General features: G+C 43.9%; 1 protein-coding gene across 9 annotated transcripts in view; it reads left to right on the top strand.

Moving 5' to 3' along the window:
• The first annotated feature begins 5,351 nt into the window (after positions 1-5,351).
• Positions 5,352-18,617, top strand: part of LOC147431351 (phosphatidylinositol 4-phosphate 5-kinase 9-like) — a 30,059-nt gene continuing 16,793 nt past the window's right edge. For 5 of the 9 annotated variants that reach the window (XR_015185682.1, XR_015185683.1, XM_086493948.1 and 2 more), the window contains exons 1-5: positions 5,354-7,529; positions 7,608-7,775; positions 8,107-8,272; positions 8,365-8,475; positions 8,650-8,837. Coding sequence is in view for 6 of the 9 variants with exons in the window: in XM_086493948.1 (XP_086350074.1) it covers positions 6,283-7,529; positions 7,608-7,775; positions 8,107-8,272; positions 8,365-8,475; positions 8,650-8,837 (1,880 nt within the window). In the remaining 3 variants the exon portion in view is untranslated. Of the gene's footprint in view, positions 7,530-7,607; positions 7,776-8,106; positions 8,273-8,364; positions 8,476-8,649; positions 8,838-18,617 lie in introns of all 9 variants that reach the window. The other 4 variants (XM_086493947.1, XR_015185684.1, XM_086493949.1 and 1 more) reach the window with 4 other exon arrangements.

The raw sequence follows: 18,617 nt of genomic DNA, 5'->3' as shown, positions 1-18,617 counted from the left end.
AAGAAGCACAAATGGGTATAGTTGGAGGACACTTTTTAGGGAATTAACTGCTAGAAAGGTGTTGCATTCATGCTATTGGTGGTCTACCTTATTCAAAGATGCATCACTTTTTCAAAGGGGTGTGGTGAATGCCAACATTACAAAACCACGCAAGGGAAGGATAAAATGCCCTTGCATCCTATTAAAGTGACTCAACCATTTGAAAAATGGGGCTTAGACTTTGTAGGCCTAATTAGTCCGGTAGCCCATAGCACTCAATCTCGATACATTATTGTTTCCATTGACCATGTGACAAAGTGGACAAAAGCTAAGGAGACACGCAAGGCTGATACAAGGACAATATGTAAGTTTCTCTTTGAGAACATTATTACGCGATTTAGTTGTCCCTTTGAAATTGTGAGTGACAATGGTATCCATTTTATTAATGAAGTAATAAGGTGTCATTAAATCTAATATCTAACCAACCCAAATGATTTTCTCATATTAAACTGATCATTTAATGTGGGATAATAAACGAGAACAAGGGTTAGAATATAGACATGTGCTTACGGATCTATCTCAACACGGGGCCAATGGTAAAGGGGTCCAAATGAGAGATGGTCTGTCAAAGAGCAAGGTTAACTAATGAAGCTTAAAAGACCTTAGGGTTAGATTCATTAAAGACCTCCAATGGTTAGTGTTAAAAGTCCTTTGACCTTAGGTAGGCAAGCTAGGGCTGAGCTTGAGGTAGGAACCCGACCTAAACTTACATTTGACCTTAGGCAAGCTAGGACTGAGCTTGAGGTGGGAACTTCACCTAAGGTGCTTGTCATGCTTGATGACTAAGGTACTTGAGGTACTTGTCATACTTAATGAGGAAGTTGCTTGAGAAGCTTCCTATGCATGGGGGGTAAGGTGCTTGAGTAAAAAAGAGACCCTACAAACTTAATGAGGAAGTTGCTTGAGAAGCTTCGTATGCATGGGGGGTAAGGTGCTTGAGTCAAAAAGAGACCCTACAAACTTAATGAGGAAGTTGCTTGAGAAGCTTCCTATGCATGAAAGTCCCAAAGCTAGGGGAATATTTGACCTAACCTTCCACTCACCCAAAGGGCACCCCTTTTCTAAAAAGGCACATGGGACACATGTCAGACTCTCACTAAGCTTAACCACACGGTGTGCTTGAATGCTATTGGTTGGTCTAAAGAGGGGTCCAATGAGCTTCTAGTTCCATCCAACAAATATCTAGATATCTTCAAGCTCTCCCTATCTCTAAGGGGTAAGGAGGACACTTGTCAAAAGACTACCCATGTACTTAAGTGCATGCTGCATGTGATTGGCTAGGGGGAGATGGGTCCAATGAGCTTGTAGCATGTGGAAAAGTTGCAACTCGTCCCAAGCAAGCAAGGAGGGTGCTAGGGGGATATACACCACAGACACACTCAGTTTGTGGAACCATTCTCACTTGGTGAAAGTTAAGGAACTCCACCTCCTTCTCCAAGCTTGTGACAAGTGAGAGTCTACACCAACACTCTTGGCTATGGAATGCAAATCCAACCAAGAGCCATGCTTCAACGCTTAAGCTTGCCATCTTCTCCATCTTCATTACTATGCTATTATGTATGCTAGCAAGAAGAGTGATGATAAGTGAGGAATTATTTCGTTCTCCTATGAAATGTTTCTTCTTCCTCTTGGCTATCCTCATTCCCCGCTAGCTCTCTCCACCTTATAAGGTGTTTGAGGCCTTGGGACCGAGACTTGGGATAGTTAATGCTTTCTACAAAGTTTATGTTATGCTTGTGATGCATGAAGCTTTCCATCTTCAATGCATCACCTAGGTCACAAGGAACACAAAGATTGTATTGTACCAAGTCTCTCTTGATGGGAGAAACTATAATACAAATGCCTATTGGAAGGGGGACCGGCTCCATATGAGTCCGGTCCTCAACTATTTTCATGTTCTCTAAACTCTCTCTCTTGCAAAAGTATTGTTCATGCCAAGCTAACTAAGTACCATGTTTATGTTGCTATCATCAATTAAGTTCACCCGCTATGCTCACAAAGTAATCTCCAAAAGTGTTTCACCTAATTTCCTAATTCCGCTACTTTCAAAGTTCATAGGCCATTGCCATTACATAAGGGAACTTACGACAAGCTTCATGATCTCCCACCATAAGTCTACACCCTATTATCCACAAGCCAATGGCCAAGCCGAGAGGATTAACAAGTCTCTAATCTCTATTTTAACTAAAACAGTGAAGACTCGTCGCACAGATTGGGATTTGAAGCTGACGTTAGCTCTATGGGCTTATCGTACTGCTTATAAAGTGGTAATTAATTGTACACCATTCAAGATAGTATTTGGCCAAGAAGCAGTTATGCCATGGGAGTTTGTGATTCTTAGTCTTTGAGTAGCTTCACAAAAAGGTTGGGATGGTAACCCTTTAGTTGAATGTTTATATATCCTTGAGAGGTTAGATGAAGAGAGGCAGTTGGCTGTGCAAAATGCACTTGTGGAGAAAGAAATGGTTTGACCGTCATTTCAATAACAAGGATATTAGGGGATAAAATCACTATGTATGGAGTGCATAACAAGAAGAAAAAGTTGAAATATGCGGGAAAAGGACCATATAGAGTTTGCAAAATTACCTCACAAGATACAATTCGTGTGAAAACTCTAGATGGAGTTGAGACAATTGGATTCCTCAACGGAAGTAAATTTAAAAGATACTACGATCCTTTAAGCCAAGAGGAGCTATGTGCCATCCATCAAAAGAAGGCAACAAATAGAATAAAAAAAGATACAAGCTCAAGTCGAGGCTCAGGAGCGACAACAATGTATTAGGCGCCAACATGAGGCTAAACTTGGAGGTACACATGCATTTCAAGTTGAATCAGAGGACAATTCAGTAGAATCTGACCTACCTTTACAATACCTCATCGAGTTAAATAGTTCCTATGGGAAAGTGCTATACAAATGAGCTCAACATAATCTGCTATCCTATGGAGTGCGGTGTCACTCAGGAAAGCCATCTTTGTCCGAGAGTCCCATCCAAGTCAAGGGTATCAATAAGAAGAAAACTATTGTCTTCCGGATCTTGCACACTACTGTCAATTATGACAATGGGGTCGTGGCTCAAAGTTTTTTGGTCATGCCTGTGGCTGCTATGGAGGGCAACATAAACCTAGGACATAAGTGGATGTCTGCAACCAAGTGTACTATTGATTGGGAACTAGGAGTATTACAACACAAAAACCAACTCTCAGCCCTGCCACTCAAGTAGCAGTCCCTGAGTTATCACTTCCCAAAGGAACACAAAACAAAACATTGCAGATTTGAGAGGTTAAAGCATCCGTACCTATAGCACAAACCTCTAGAGCTTCAACTTCCATGCCTAAAGTAGAGAATGTGGCACCCATGAGTCAACGTGATTTGACAAGGGGAACATACAAACGGGTCCCTAAAGCTTCATTAATGACCACTAGTTTCGATCTTCAATCTTGTGCAAAACAAAAGCCTCGCAAGAGACGTTTCGCTCGTCCAAAGAAATGCAAGGGTACGTTGTGTTGGATTCCTAAACGATATTGGAAGCCCAAGGCTACTATGACAGAAATGATCAAATCTGTGTACCTAAATGTACATTGTGTTCTTCCCTGTCACCTACAGATCCATGTGAGTCAAATTCTGTAACTCCAAAGCCGATTAAAGACTGCAGGAAGGGAAAGACCACGGAATACTACACACCTCTTCCAGAAGCTAGTTTGGGTAACGAAGCAAGAATGATTTGTTCCACCTAGCTAAGAAATAGGAAAGTCAAATGAAGCTTCTAGCTATTCACGTAGTTCAACCACAAAATTACAAGCTTCTACACAACCTCCACCTACCACTGCAAATATCTACAAAAAAAAAAAGAATTAGCACCTTCCCTTGTAAATTCATCACCTAAAGCAACTTTTTCAAGTAAGATCATGGAAAAGTACCTTACCACCCTTGCAACTTGATGAAGCACCTAGGGTGGCAGAAAACTATTGGTCAAAGTCTTCACCCATTACAACTTGTAACAAGTGGTTTCAAAAGGTGACGACGACTTTCCAAAAAATATGATCTACCCAAGGAAGGGGGGAGTATTTACTGACATCCATAATTCGCTTGCTTCCCTCTTAAGCTTCCTCCCCGACCCCTTAACTTCCAAATATTAGGGAATGTACATATATAGCCTTATACTAAAACAAACCAAAACCAAAAAAAAAGGGGGGGTAAAAAAAAGTAAGGAGCAAGTGCCACCAAACAAAAAGATTGAAACCTACAAAATTTGGTCTATAAACCAAAACTCACAATGACACATCTTGCACAGTGACACAACCCTTACGTTATTTGTAAACTAACCAAAATCTATGTGTACAGATATGGCTAGTTCACCAGAGTCATTCACTCCTACTTTGGGCGAGAGGTATCCTCTTTACTCTTTCTCAAGTGTTTCACATGATCTACCCGGTACTTACCTCATAATGAGCTCTCTACATTCACCGTTGGAAGGCTTTCCATGCATGTGCGCGCACGCGTATGTGTGTGTATATATGTATGTAGATAGAGAGAGAGAGAGAGAGAGAGAGAGAGAGAGAGAGAGCACCTACTCTTTTCCAGTTTGGGGAGGTCTGCGTCATTTGCCTCGCTGGCTCCGTTCTAATTTTGGAATATGGGTTAATGCCCATGACAATAGCGGACGCGGATGGCTGTGGAAGGTGAGGCCTCGCATTCAAACTTGGAGCTTTTCATTTCCACTTGCGAAATATGGAACTTGGAAGATTCTCTCTCTCTCTCTCTCTCTCTCTCACCCAAGTGTGGTAGATTGGTTATGCCATTTTCCTCGAGTAACAGGTCTTGAGTTCAACTCTCCTCGTCGGCTAGATCTTTAAGGTCTCTTGAGATAGTTTCCTACGACGTTAAAACTCTCTTCTTCTTCTTCTCTCCCTCTCTCTCTCTCTCTCTCTCCAAGAGCTGGATATGTTGAGACCTGGTAGTTCTCGCACCTTGCCATTATACTATAGTATCTACTAACATAATATGGCAGAAGGGGGAGCCCTTTACACGTGTGGCAATCTGCGACCTGAAGGCTAAAGTCCAAAACAAAAACAAGCCCCTTTGCATGCGGGAGAGAGGGGGGGGGAGAGAGAGGCCACCGAAGACGGCCGGCCGTACTAGTAGATAGTATAGATGTGAGCAATTGGGAAGTTTCCGTCGGTAGAAACTTCTTCTCTTCTTCTTCTTCCCCCCCCTCTCTCTCTCTCTCTCTCACACACACACACACACACTCATGATTCCGAAATGATAAAAAAGTAGGTACTTTCATATCCATCATGCAAACAACGTTAACCTTCGTAATTTTTGAATCGAGCATAAGCAGACGTTCTTAATGCTTTACCCGCCTCCATTTTCTAGTTACTCTGGTTCATGAGGAAGATCGTCTCGTTCCTCGACATCATCACCTCCAAGCTTTTCTTGCAGAAGCCCCCAACGCACAGGAAACTTGTTTTCTTTTGTCTTTGGCCTTCAAGTGTATTCCGCGCAGAATTCTTTGAAACCCACAATCTTCTCTGAGCAGTTTTCTGTAGATTCGAGCAAGCGGAAAACTGGAATCTTCTTTCCGATATCCACATTCAGCCTCTCACTTTGAAGTACAAACTTGGAATTATCACACGGATGAAAACACATATTTTCGCATTGGAACTGGCGCTCTCTCGTTTCTTCAAGGTAGAATTCTTTTCTGCCTATCGGTTATGGTCTCATAGATCTGGCTCTACTGTCCATCTGAAACAAGCAGGCGTACCAAGATTGGCTCTTGCACATGTGGGAGCAATCAACCTGCATAGTTCAAGTCTGCGGCAGATAGCCATGCTACATTCTGGCTGTTTCTTACTTTGATGATTTTTAATTGATGCCATCTCTCTCAACCATCTAGGCTAGATGCCACATGTCTCTTACTGTGGCAATGGCTTTGCTCTAGATATCGTCCATAATAATTATACATATTGCAATGCTGAGTTTAGCACCAATCAAACTTAAGTTAGTTGTCTGCACATTTGATCTTTGCACAGGCTTTGCCAAGGGGAATCTCTGTTACTGTGCCACTCTGGAAACTCCATAGTTTCATTTTTCTAAGTAGTGGTCAGCAATGCGTCTCTATTAAGTTTCCTGGCAGCAAAAGGAGAATGATTCAATGAAGATTTAACTATCTCAGAGGTCAAGTTCACGAGCTTGACACGGACAAAGTTTTCGAGAGCACATTGCAGTGTGAAGTCCCATGCATGTCTGACTTTGGCAATCAAGCCATCTATCATGAACCTTTTCATTTCTTTAAGCAAGTGGAGGACAGAGGTGGGGGCCCCTTAGATAAGCATACAATTGATTTTCTTGCCAATATCGATCTCACCTCTGGTGATGTGGTTGAGGAGAAACTGCTTTCTAATGGAGACATCTATGTCGGATCATTGCTGGGGAATTTTGCAGATGGTTTTGGAAAGTATTTATGGTCAGATGGATGCATGTATGAAGGTGAATGGGCCAAAGGCAAGAAGACTGGGAGAGGTAAGATTTCTTGGCCCTCAGGGGCCACTTATGAAGGTGATTTTATGGCTGGCTATATCCATGGAATGGGAACATATACAGCGGTTAACAGCAGCACCTACAAGGGTGGTTGGTACATGGATGAAAAAAAAGGTTTTGGAACAAAGAGCTATGCTAATGGAGATGTCTATGAAGGCTCATGGGACCAGGGATTACCAGATGGGTATGGACGATATGTGTGGAAGAATGGGAATGAATATGTTGGTGACTGGAAACTTGGTGCAATGTCTGGAAGAGGCTTATTGACATGGGCCTGCGGTGACAAATATGATGGTCAGTGGTTGGAGGGATTGGAACACGGTCATGGTATGTACACTTGGGCTGATGGTAGCAGCTTTGAGGGCACTTGGGCCAAGGGATTGAAGCATGGAAAGGGTACATTCTATCCCCCCAGAAGAAGTTTTTCACATAGTCATTTGTCTGTAATAGATGGACAATCAGGCTCAGGATATGAAGATACTTCCTTTTGTAATTCTCCCAGAAGGCAAAGCTCATGTGCATCTGACAGCGAACAATGCACACAAAGGATGCGCATGGTGTCTAGTCATGGATCTTCTGTTGACAAGCTTACGTGCAGTGAAACTTTAACAGATTCTAGTATTGGGTTAGGAAGCTCTCCATCTTTTGACATTGGGTGGGAAGTCAACCATACTAAGGAAGTGGAGGCTGAATATGATCTGGAAAATAGTGTCGCAGCACGATACCATCTTGTGGAACAAGCTACTTACATATCTTCAGTTGTGGAGAGAGACTATGTGCAGGGTGTACTGATTAACGAGCTGGTAAAAGAGAATGCTATGTTACGAGCAGCAAAGCCTTTAAGGAGGTGGCAAAGGCGTCAATCAAGGGAGCCTGTTAAGCCTGGCGAAACCATTCTGAAAGGTCATCAAAGCTATGGATTAATGATTAACTTGCAGCTGGGAATCAGGTGTGAATTCTTTCTCTCTCCAATTAAGGTCTAAACAAATCAAACTCTTGACTCAGATGCCCTTCATGGATATGTTAGATACACAGTAGGTAAAATCACACCTGAACCAATTCGTGAAATCACTTCTGCTGATTTTGGTTCAAGAGCAAGAATTTGGATGAGTTTTCCAAGGGAGGGTTCTCAACTTACTCCTCCCCACGAGTCTCTGGATTTTAAGTGGAAGGACTACTGTCCAATGGTCTTCAGGTGCTTACCTTTTCTGAGCTTCAAAGCATTGTGGATGTGCATTTTCAAAGAGATTTGTATGCTAATATGAGTTACTGAAGAATCTGTGATTATTGCCATTCCGCCCTTAATGCTTCTCTTTCTGTTTTTTTTTTTTTTGTTTTCTATTACTGTGTTGTTTGAAGGGCCGGATTGGTCTATTGTTATATACATGGCATGTGTCAGTAAGAAATCAAACATTTCTATGTGCTAGTAGAAATAATGTGCCATTTATATCTATGCCTTGTTCATCTTCTTAACGTCGTACCAAAGCCTATCCATGTTCAAGCTGTTAACTGTTTATGCCAAGCAGGCACTTGCGAGAACTATTCAAAATAGATTCAGCTGACTACATGCTTTCTGTATGTGGGGATAGTGCTCTCAGGGAGCTTTCATCCCCAGGGAAAAGTGGAAGTGTGTTCTATGTGTCCAATGATGACCGATTTATGATCAAAACCATGCGCAAAGCTGAGGTCAAGGTATAAATTCTCATAAAGAGATAAGGTTGTTTTTGCTTTGTGATTTCCTAATTTGTTTCTTGGGAAATTTTGCTTTTTCATTTGGCTGTTAGGCTTTGCTTGGAATGCTTCAGAACTACTATGACCATGTCCGGATGTTTGAGAATACGCTTGTAGCCAAGTTTTTTGGCCTCCATCGGATCAAGCCTGCTGGTGGTCAAAAGGTATACTTTGTCCATGGTTCGTGAGCTGTTACAATGATTTGATTCTAGTGCACTTCTTTCATTTCACAAAATGGCTAAAATCACTTCATTAGTAGGCTACTAGCAATTCAGCACGTCAAAACTATCTTCTTTTCTCCGCGTTGACCTGCCCAAGCTCTTTTTACTTTGTGGTAGGTGCGTTTTATAGTGATGGGCAACATGTTCTGTACAGAGTTGTGTATTCATCGGAGATTTGATTTGAAGGGGTCATCTCAAGGTCGATCTGCCGACAAATTGGAAATGGATGAAAATACAACTTTGAAGGACCTGGATTTGGATTTTGTTTTTCGACTAGAGCCATCTTGGCGGCTGGCCTTGCTAAGGTTGGTGTCTTCAAGTAAAGTAGTAAAACTGTCTGCATTGACTTACCTCCTCTTCTCTGTACAAACTTCTCTATTTTGCAGAATCAAAACTCAGTGCATCTAGATTTTAAAGAACTAGATCAGAGTGAAAGTTTTGTGGGAAAGAGATTCCTATGCGAGCAACCTAATTAGCTGATTGCCACTTTTTTTATCTTATGGCAATATGTTGCTTCATATCTATTGCGTCCATTAGATGATTAATTGGTGTTGAAGCAGTTCACAAGCAACACGTTGCTGGATTTGACATCCCCGCTTTTGCATGTAGAAGGGATTTGAAGCTTTTGGCTTAACCGACATAAGCAACCTATGGTTTGTCTGTAGATGGTTTTTAAAATGCTCCAAGGTGGGTTGGTCGTGTGTGTTTCCACAAAGCAACAATATATCCGTTTCTTAAGTACTCCTAGTCTCTACCCTCCTCTATAATTGCCCTGAGTGTGAGGATGTGATCAAGAGTGGAAAAGCCTTTCCTGAAACCTGCCTGCCTTTGCACTCAAAGACCCTTTCGCTCTGCCCAACGGCCTAGCTCGTGCCCCAATATGGATGCATACAGCTTGGCCAATGCATGGCCAATCATGATTGTGCGATAGTTAGTTGACAAGATCGGATCTCTTGATTTGAATATGGGCACAATGGTTGCGTGTGCTGCAACTCTTTGGAAATCCCTCACACATAGCTCCGTTAAACATACAAGCCAAAAGCTCTTTCATCAAACCTCTTGAGTGTAAAAGGTGCTCAGCCACCAGCCCATCATGGTCCTGTGCTCTTCCCTTGCGAAGTCTGTGAATGGCTGTACAAACCCTACTTGCTGTGAAAAATGTAGAAGTCTTTGGACAAGGCTCAGGTGCATCTGGTATAGGGAGGCTGGCCTGGCAGAGTGTACCAAGTGGCTGCATATTTTTCCTATGTGTCGCGAGATGTGATGGGTGTGACAGGAGAATGCTCTCTAAAAAGTCTCCATGCCTCTATTGAGTCCTCAAGAAAAGCTGGAATAAATCTCTCTCAAGTTGAACTAAGAAAGCTCTCTTTTTTTGGAGTATGAGACATTGAGAGGCTCTCGTTTACGGCACTCATCATCCTACCAGTTATTTTGAGGCATGTTCCCAGAACGGGCTCTCTGTGTAGGCTCTGAGTGTGGGAAGGCTGAGGTTGTAGCTGTATGGGGAGAACCTCAGTAAGGTGCTGTGTAATCTCTGGCAATGGTATCCGAGGTTGTAGCTGTATGGGAAGAACCTCAGTAAGGTGCTGTTTAATCTCTGGCAATGGTATCCGAGGATCATCTGGACTGAGTAACCTGTAGATTTCCCCCATGTATACATGATCAATCTCTCCACAGAAATAGTTTCTTGGCTATCAAGGGTCTGTGTGTTGAGCCTGATCAATAGTGTACTGAAAATCTATTGAGAAAGATACGTAAGCATGATCAGGTGCGCCACCGATATGTCTAGGAGAAATTGCAAGGTCATGGATCTTGAGATAAGTGGTATAGTATACTGTATATGAGCCAGTACATAATCCACAGTTCTAATGCTAAGACCATGTCTATTTCATGGGAAGCAAGTTGTAAGGTGCGGCGGAAGTGAATGTTTATATTGCTCAAGATGAGTGCTCCGAACTGTGCTCAAGGGTTCCTTTTACTTACGGAAGGGAGAGCCTTCCGTCCTTTAGAGAGAGAGAGAGTGCAATGATTACAAGCAAAGTGAATGCTACTGTGAATGAAAGTGCTGAGACTGAGAGAAAGAGAGAGAGAAGAATACGACACCAGACGGTTCTCAAACCCTCCTCCAAGGGGCCCCCTCTCTATGGCAAGAGAGGTCTATGCTATAGATTGCACACATTTGGTACAATGGTCTAGATGCAATGGACTTGCCGTCGATGTCGACGACAATGATGACGAGGATGAGGACGGGCTGAAAACTGAAAACGCTAGGGCTGAAATGATGAAATCTGCAAATGGTGACTTTCTGTTGAACACTGACACTGTGTCTGTGAGGATGGCGATGACGATGACTCTACGACGATGCGCCGAAAATGCAGATGCTGAAATCTGAAAACAGCGGGGTGAAACTGTAAACGCTGGCTGACTCGACGGTACGGCGAGGATCTGCTGCGGGTAGGTGAGATTCGCGAGGCTAGGGCTAGATCTGTTGCAGTCTAAGTGTTGAGAACTGAAAACACTGATGGTCTTGGCTAAGATGGCGCCGAGGCTTGATCTGCTACTGCAAAACGCTGGGCTGATGTGCAAGTGAAACGCTAGAGGATCTGGCAAAATCCAAAAACGCTGGTTGTCTTGCTGGCTGAAAACGCTAAGTCTTCTGCCGTCTTGCTGAGGAGAGAACACTGCAAGCTTGAGCTCTTGCTGTCTCTTCCGCTTCTACTAAGTGACCATTGGGTTTCTTTTATAATTCCTTAGCAATTTGCCCTACTTACTTTTCCAACAAAAGTTACTTATTAACAAATAAGTGAAAATGTGTACTTTGGCAAAAAGGGTTCTATGCTCTGGAAAATGCTAATGATGGATACCAAATTCATGCTAATGATCCTGCTATGTGCAATCAGAGGATATGCAACTACTCTAAGTGCGTGGACATGCACAGCTTGTGCACAGCCTCACAAGGGTGCTGGAACACTTCCTAAGCTGACCTGATCCTGGACCTGAGATAGCTTGTCCACATGCACATAGGGTTAGATGTGCACGTGACATCCCCTCCTTTTCAAAGTGAGGTACTGACATCCCCTCCTTTTCAAAATGAGGTACTGGTACCGAGCTCTATGGCGTCGAGGGAGTGCGCCAACAACTCCTGGAATCCTGCAAAGAACGCTTCGCCGGCCCACTCTGATGCGTGGGTCGTGTGATACTTGAACTTCATGAAGGTGTGCAATCCTTGCTTCTTTGGGCCGTGCCGAAAGCGACAAAATGATTTGTTGCGGCTTCAATGCTCCAACCGTGTCTATGGACGTGGGTCCACCTTCTTTAAGAATCTTTGAGGAGGAAAATTCCTGAAACCGTTTCCAATACAAAATCATAAGCATACCCATTCCATGTAGAGTAACTGGAAAAATACTATTCTTCCTAAGTGGCTGTGCATGCAATGCAAATGAACAATGTGACCGAGTGCCAAACCGTTCACCAAACACACGCAAAAAGTGAGATCGAATCTTGACCTTTCGAGCTAAACCTAACTGTGGCAAATCACAATGGAAATGCCGATGTTTGATGGACAACCTTGCTCGTGCTCTTTCTGAGATTGTGTCATGCCAAGGAATAGACATGTTAAGGCGATTGACAAAACGGACAATTGGGAAACAATGTGAATTCCTTAAATGCAAATTTTTTTCTTTTCTAGAGGGATTCGCATACATCGGTGCTCATCCGTGAGTGAGTCATGTGCATCGTACAATACGGTATGCGTGTATTAAGGGAACACATAAAGAGGGTGACGAAAGTACAATAAATTGTCACGAATGAAAAACTCGAACAATGCGTGTTGACTAATCATGCAAACCCACAATACTTCCTGAATGGGTTCCTTGGACTTCGGCTCGAGAGCCAAGATCGGTTCTGCGTGATTGATCGTATTTGCAATGAGGTTAGCTTTACTAGAAAAATCATCATGAAAACCATCTTCCTTGCGAACAATCACATCTCTACCATTCAAAAAATGTGTGTCGTGCTTTGGAGAAGAAAGGTTGAGAGAGTCTCCTTCTCACGTTTCTTTTCAAGCTTCGCTTTCACATTAGAAATGAGAGTGTCACAAACTGCTGACGTGTCAAAGCCTAAAGAATGGAGCCAACTTACAGATGTCGACCGAGGGGCCTAAACCCTAAGAAGAATAAGTAACAGAAGAAGTCCTCCGAACTTATAGGGACCCCGTTTGATGGGGCCCCAAGTGGCATAAAGGATTAATATAAAGCAAGACTTGCTCACACGCAAAAACTGATGACGTGGCAGATTTCCAAAAATTGCGTTGGCATGATGACGTGGCAGGTTGTACGGATTTCCGTGTTTGCGTTGGGTGATGACGTGGCAGCTGTATGGATTTCCGTGATTTACGCCGGTAGCTTTTGGCTTTGCTTTTGAGTTTGGAGGCTTTTCACTGTAATTGCTTTTTAGGTCAAGGGCCTAGAAAATTGCGCTGGCATGATGATGTGGCAAGTTGTACGGATTTTCGTGATTTACGCTGGCAGCTTTTTGGCTTTGCTTTTGGACCAGATGCTTTTGAGTTTGATGGCTTCTCACTGTAATTGCTTTTAGGCCAAGGGCCTTTAAATATGAGGTCAGGGCGCATTCTCTGGCATGCTTCTTGGAGAAGGTGCAGAGTTTGGAGTTCCGGCTTGTACTGTGTTGATGCAATATAAAGAAATACTGAAAGGGGCGCCAAGGTTTGGAGCCAATACTCGCTGGGGTGGAATTCCGCCACTCTGTGTCGCATGTCGTCTCTCTCTCTCTCTCTCTCTCTCTCTCAATTCAGTTGTTATTGAAGTGCTAAAAGTCTGTTCAGTCTGTTCTTTTCTATTGGCACGTGGTGCCCGTCTTGTGACAGTGGTATTAGAGCATCAGGCGTGTGCTTTTCTGAAAGCATACCGGTCCTACAAAAGAGCAGACAGAGCTATTGGATTTTTATTTGAGGTATCTTCGCCCTCCAACCCGGACTTATTAGCCCCTCCCGCTCTTACTTCATCGCGCATCGGGCGCGCTCCCGTCTTCACCGCTCATGTCTTATGGGGCATAAGCCAATTAAGATCACTTGCAAGAGAAGGATCCATATTTGTTTCAAGTCACTGTTTTTCTCAGAAGTAGTGCCATGCAGATGTTGATGTCTACAGCTACCAAGCGGCATACTCCAAGGACTTGACAAGCTTTCAAGAAAATTATTTTGCCTGAAGTTATATGGTTTCTCGCATCTTCCTTCGAAGTGCAACTTCTGGCAGAGTGGAGTATCTTGAAATGCTTGCCATGGAAACCCTAGCATATTATATCTTGAAATTTCTGACATCTCTCAGTAGATGTCTCTTCTTGAAGTGATAACCTTGGAGATTTGTGCGATTGTTATGTCTTGGGACTACCATTGCTGGCAGACGAACACTGTCTGTCCAAGAGCTGATGGACCATGCTGTGGTTGTCTACGACCTTATGGAAGGAACCTAACCCTAATTTTTGATGCAGGTTTCAGGACGGAAAGTCAGTTGACTTTTCGAGCTCGACTGATGTCGAGATTGCTTTTTAAGTTTGAAATCTGTTTGAGAACTTGTTTGGTGATCCTGTTTGGAATTTGTTTGAAATGGATGGTATCTGTTTTGAACCTGTCTTGGTGCCGGTTTGAATTGACTCTGGTTTTAATACTGGTTTCAATGATTTGTGATTTTACTCCCGGGTGGAGAAGTGAGAAATATTGTTTTGGTATTGTTTGAACCTCGGAATGACGCAGGCCGATGCCTGGGGAGCGTTTCGTTGTATGTTTGAAAACCTCCGAACGATGCAGGCCGATGCCTGGGGAGCGTTTGGTTGCATGCTTGTAAAATAATTGTTGTTGTGACTCCCGGCCCGAACCTGGATGGTTATGCGGGAGGAGTATTAAGAAGTCTGAGCAGTGGTTATTCTCAGCACCTCCAAACGACGCAGGCTGCGGGCTGGGGGGTGTTTGGTTGTAAAAGGCCTCTATGTCTTCCGGCTCGGACCTTTTTAGGTTATGCGGGAGGAGTGATGAGGGAGTCGTTGAATATCTCCCGGCCCAGACCTTGTTAGGTTATGCGGGAGGAGTGTTCATCGGCGACTTTATGTTTCTATGTCTTGTAACATGCATATGTGAGCATTTGTGTTGCATTGTGATTTGCCAATTACTGAACATTTCTAATTGGATGAGATTACCTGGGTATGTAATGTTAGTGCATCCAGACACCCAATGCATCCATTTTTTCTACCACCCACGGTACAACCTGGGTATTTCGGGGGTGGATCTGTGTTCCAGAGTATGGCTGGTTATGCGCATGGAAGCCAACCGTACATGCCAGGAACAATGTTTGGGGGTATGCAAGGCACGATGCCAAACCCCATGTATGGTAGCATCGGCATGTAGCAAGGTTTTCAGAGCAACTAGGGTCAGTTTGGGGTGCCACAGGGTCATATTGGCATGGCTGGTTTTTCTGGACAGCAACCAGATATGGCACCTATGACGCAAAATGTCAATGGCCAAGACGCACCGATGATCTCTACTATAGTGCTTGTCACAAGGCGGGCACCACGTGTCAATAGAAAAGAACAGACTGAACAACTTTAAGCACTTCAAATAACAACTAAACTGAAAGACAGAGAGACCACACACGACACGGAGTGGCGAAATTCCACCTCAGAGAGTATTGGCCTGAAAAGCAATTATAGTAAAAAGCCTTTAAAACTCAAAAGCTTCTGGTCCAAAAGCAAAGCCAAAAAGCTACCAGCATAAATCACGGAAATCAGTACAGCCTGCCACATCATCAACCAACGCAAAACGCGGAAATCTGTACAGCTTGCCACGTCATCATGTTAGCGCAATTTTCAAAATTCTGCCATGTCATCAGTTTCTGTGTGTGTGAGAAGGTCCTGCTTTATTTTAATCCTTTGTCACTTGGGGCCCCATCGAACGGGGTCCCCATAAGTTGGTAGGACTTCTTCTTCTGTTACTTGTTCTTCTTAGGGTTTAGGCCCCTCGGCCGACATCTGCAAGTTGACTCCATTCTTTAGGGCTTTGACACGTCAGCAGTTTGTTACAGTGTCCATGTTGCAGACAATTCCTTATGACAATTTGGGGGCACTGGAAAAGCCGAAAGCTTACAAAGAAGGTGGTGCAACTGTAAAGTTTAGCACTTTCAACGGCTTTGAGGATAAGGCAAAGGCTCTTACTTTCCTCCAGTAGTTTGATACAGCTTATGCAGGAGGGAATTTTACAGAGGCTTCTAAGGTCAGGAAAGCTTCCACTTTCTTGAAAGACAATGCACTTATATGGTGGACGACATTGTTAATGCAAGGACAGGCACTTGCCACATGGGTCTACTTCAAGCAAATGTTTGCAGCTGCTTGGCTGTCAAATGAATTTGAAGCCGACGTCATGAGAGATTGGCACCAGCTTACTTCGGCTACTTGTAAGAGCTTGTTGGAGTACAATCGGAGTTTTTGTAAAGCGTTACTCTTAGTGACCTTCTACAGATTTGTGCCATTGACAGAATAGATAAAGAAGTACTGTTGTGGGCTACCTAAAGGGCTTCGAGGTTACTGTACTAAGAACAGAGTGGCTACCCTCACCCAGCTCTAATATCCGGCATTACCTTAGGCATGAGGGCAATCTGCGAGAGGGTGAGGTCACCTCCGAGGAAGATGCCCATCTTCTTAAGTGTCGATCTCTTCTTCAGAACGTCCTTCATCGCTTCCATGGAGGGGAAACGAAGGATAAGTGCCCTTTCTTTCGAGGTTTCCCTATTGTTGCCATTTTTTTTTTCCGAGATATTTGTTGCTAATTGGACTATTTTCTAATTTTTAATGATTAATTTCTTTCTCTAGGATATTTTATTGTGTACACTAAGAACTGTTAAAAGATTGTAGCTACAGGAAGCGCCATCAAGAACGGACAACTCTGATGTGTCATTTGATGGGTGACGGTAAACATCACGAAGGAGTTTCCGTAAGTTCGGTGGAAAGGGCCGGGTTACGAGTGCCCCTGATTCGTCACATGATGGGTGACGGGTGCATCAAAAAGGGGGCATTCCGTAGGCTGAGGAGGAAATCTGAATTGAGTAAGAAAATACGCGTAAGAACGCAAGCACAAGAATAAAGATGGGTTCAAAGAAGCTTTTTATGAAAAGCAGGAACTTTCACGGGAGGGCAGATGCATTCCCGCGAGGAGTCTGTGTCTGCATTGCATCTGTGCCCGTGTTCTGCACCCAGGGACGCCTGGAATGTGTCCGTGTAGCATTGTTTTCACTAACTGAGTGAGTTTTTAAAGTTTAAACAAGTTCACACTTTATTTTATAAGTGGCCGGTCACTTTTAAGTTTAAGTGACCAGCCCTCTTATAATAAAAAAAGCAATGCTCTAAAAAGCCTACGTTAAAACTCTACAAAAAAAGCCTACGCAAGGCTGGCTGAATTCAGCGATCTCTCTCTCCTCTCGCTAGGGGCGCCATGCTTTTGCTTTTCGGCTCCTATTTCCGCCGGGTGCAAGGGCCTATAAAAGGGCAATTAGCGTTCCAGTTTTACACACGCCAGGAGCAGCAGGAGGAGTTAGCGCTAAGAATTTGGAGCAGTCATTGTGAAGGAAATTCAGCAAGTGTTCGTGTGACGACTGAGTACGGAGGTCGCTTTTCCGAGCAAGGAGCTACAGGTATAATTTGTTGATACGCATTGCGAGCTATTGCTTTGTGTGGTTGTTTTGCAGGAATCCTCCCTCACGGGAAGTATGACCTTTGCATCTAAGTCACTCTCGGGAAGTACGGCTTCGCGCCTAAGTCCCTTACGGGAAAGTACGGCCTCGTGCCTAAGTCCTTCATGGGAAAAGAACGACCTTCGGGTCTAAGATTACCGAACGGAGGGGTTTCCTCGGATTCTTGTGCTTGTATATGAACTCTCCCTGAATAAAGAATACTCTTGACGGGGGGGACCAGCCCATCTTCTGGTCCCCAATACTGTGTCGATCTTCTCCCTTCTCTCACATTTGCAAAGTATTTTATTTTTCAGATTTCTAAGTGCTCGTGTACGCTCCCGTTTTGTGATAGTGGTATCAGAGCTCGGACTCCTCTCTTTCTCTGCAAAGAAGGATGATTCCGGGAAGAACGGGAAGAACCATGTCGAGCCAAGGGAGAAGCGTTGAAGAGGAGCTTCAACAAGTGCGAGCTTAGCTTGCGGATTTGCAACAAATCTTACTATTGCCAGATGTCCAAAAGCTCTTGGGCGGAATGAAGAGAACGAATGGAACCGATGCAGCCGGGCATCCAGACCACACTGTTGGCGTGAGACCACAGGAAGAAAGAGAAGAAGAACGTGCCGAGGTGCACAAAGGATCTTCGGATCGGAATGAACGGCCTACTCCAAGGAAAGGCCAGGAAAAAGCGCTCTCTTTGCTAGACGAGAGCAAGGACATCTCTATTTCATCTCCATCTTACTCCCCTGATTATACTTCTACTTCTCAATCTTCTCGCCAGAAGAAGGAAGCCGCTACTACTACTACCCTACATCAACCTAAAGATAAGCCTCGATTCAAGAAGCATGGTCGCAAGTCTCAACACCGCATGAGAGTCTTCAAATCAGGCGACAAGGACATCAAGTTCGAAACCTACAACGGACGGAGAGATATATCCAAAGCACTGTCCTTCATCAGACAGTTTGAAGTCGCCTTTACCAATGGGCGCTTCACAAAAAGATCCAAATTGCGCCATGTGGGGATGCACCTCAAGGAAACGGCCAGTAATTGGTGGTTAGCCAAGATTCTGGAAGGTTCTCTGGCCAGAACTTGGGAGAGATTCAAATCTGAATTTTATGAATAGTTTCTTTCACCCGACTTCGAGCAGGACATACGAAAGGAATGGGACTGGCTCGCCCAGAAGGAACATGAGAGAGTCACGACCTATGTGGACAAGTATTGGTCGGTTCTTCTGAAGGTCACTCCCTTCATGAAGATTGCTGACGAGGAAAAGAAACGAAAGTTCGAAGCGGGTCTCCAACCGCAGCTTCGAAAGAGTATCAAAGTGTATCCGCATGACACTCTTCAGAGGATGAT

The sequence above is a fragment of the Adiantum capillus-veneris genome, chromosome 21 (assembly GCF_014529385.1).
Source record: "Adiantum capillus-veneris isolate H3 chromosome 21, ASM1452938v2, whole genome shotgun sequence".
In the NCBI taxonomy this organism is placed as follows: domain Eukaryota; kingdom Viridiplantae; phylum Streptophyta; class Polypodiopsida; order Polypodiales; family Pteridaceae; genus Adiantum; species Adiantum capillus-veneris.
Note: the sequence above shows the minus strand (reverse complement) of the source record. Positions and strands in the feature narration are given on the sequence as shown.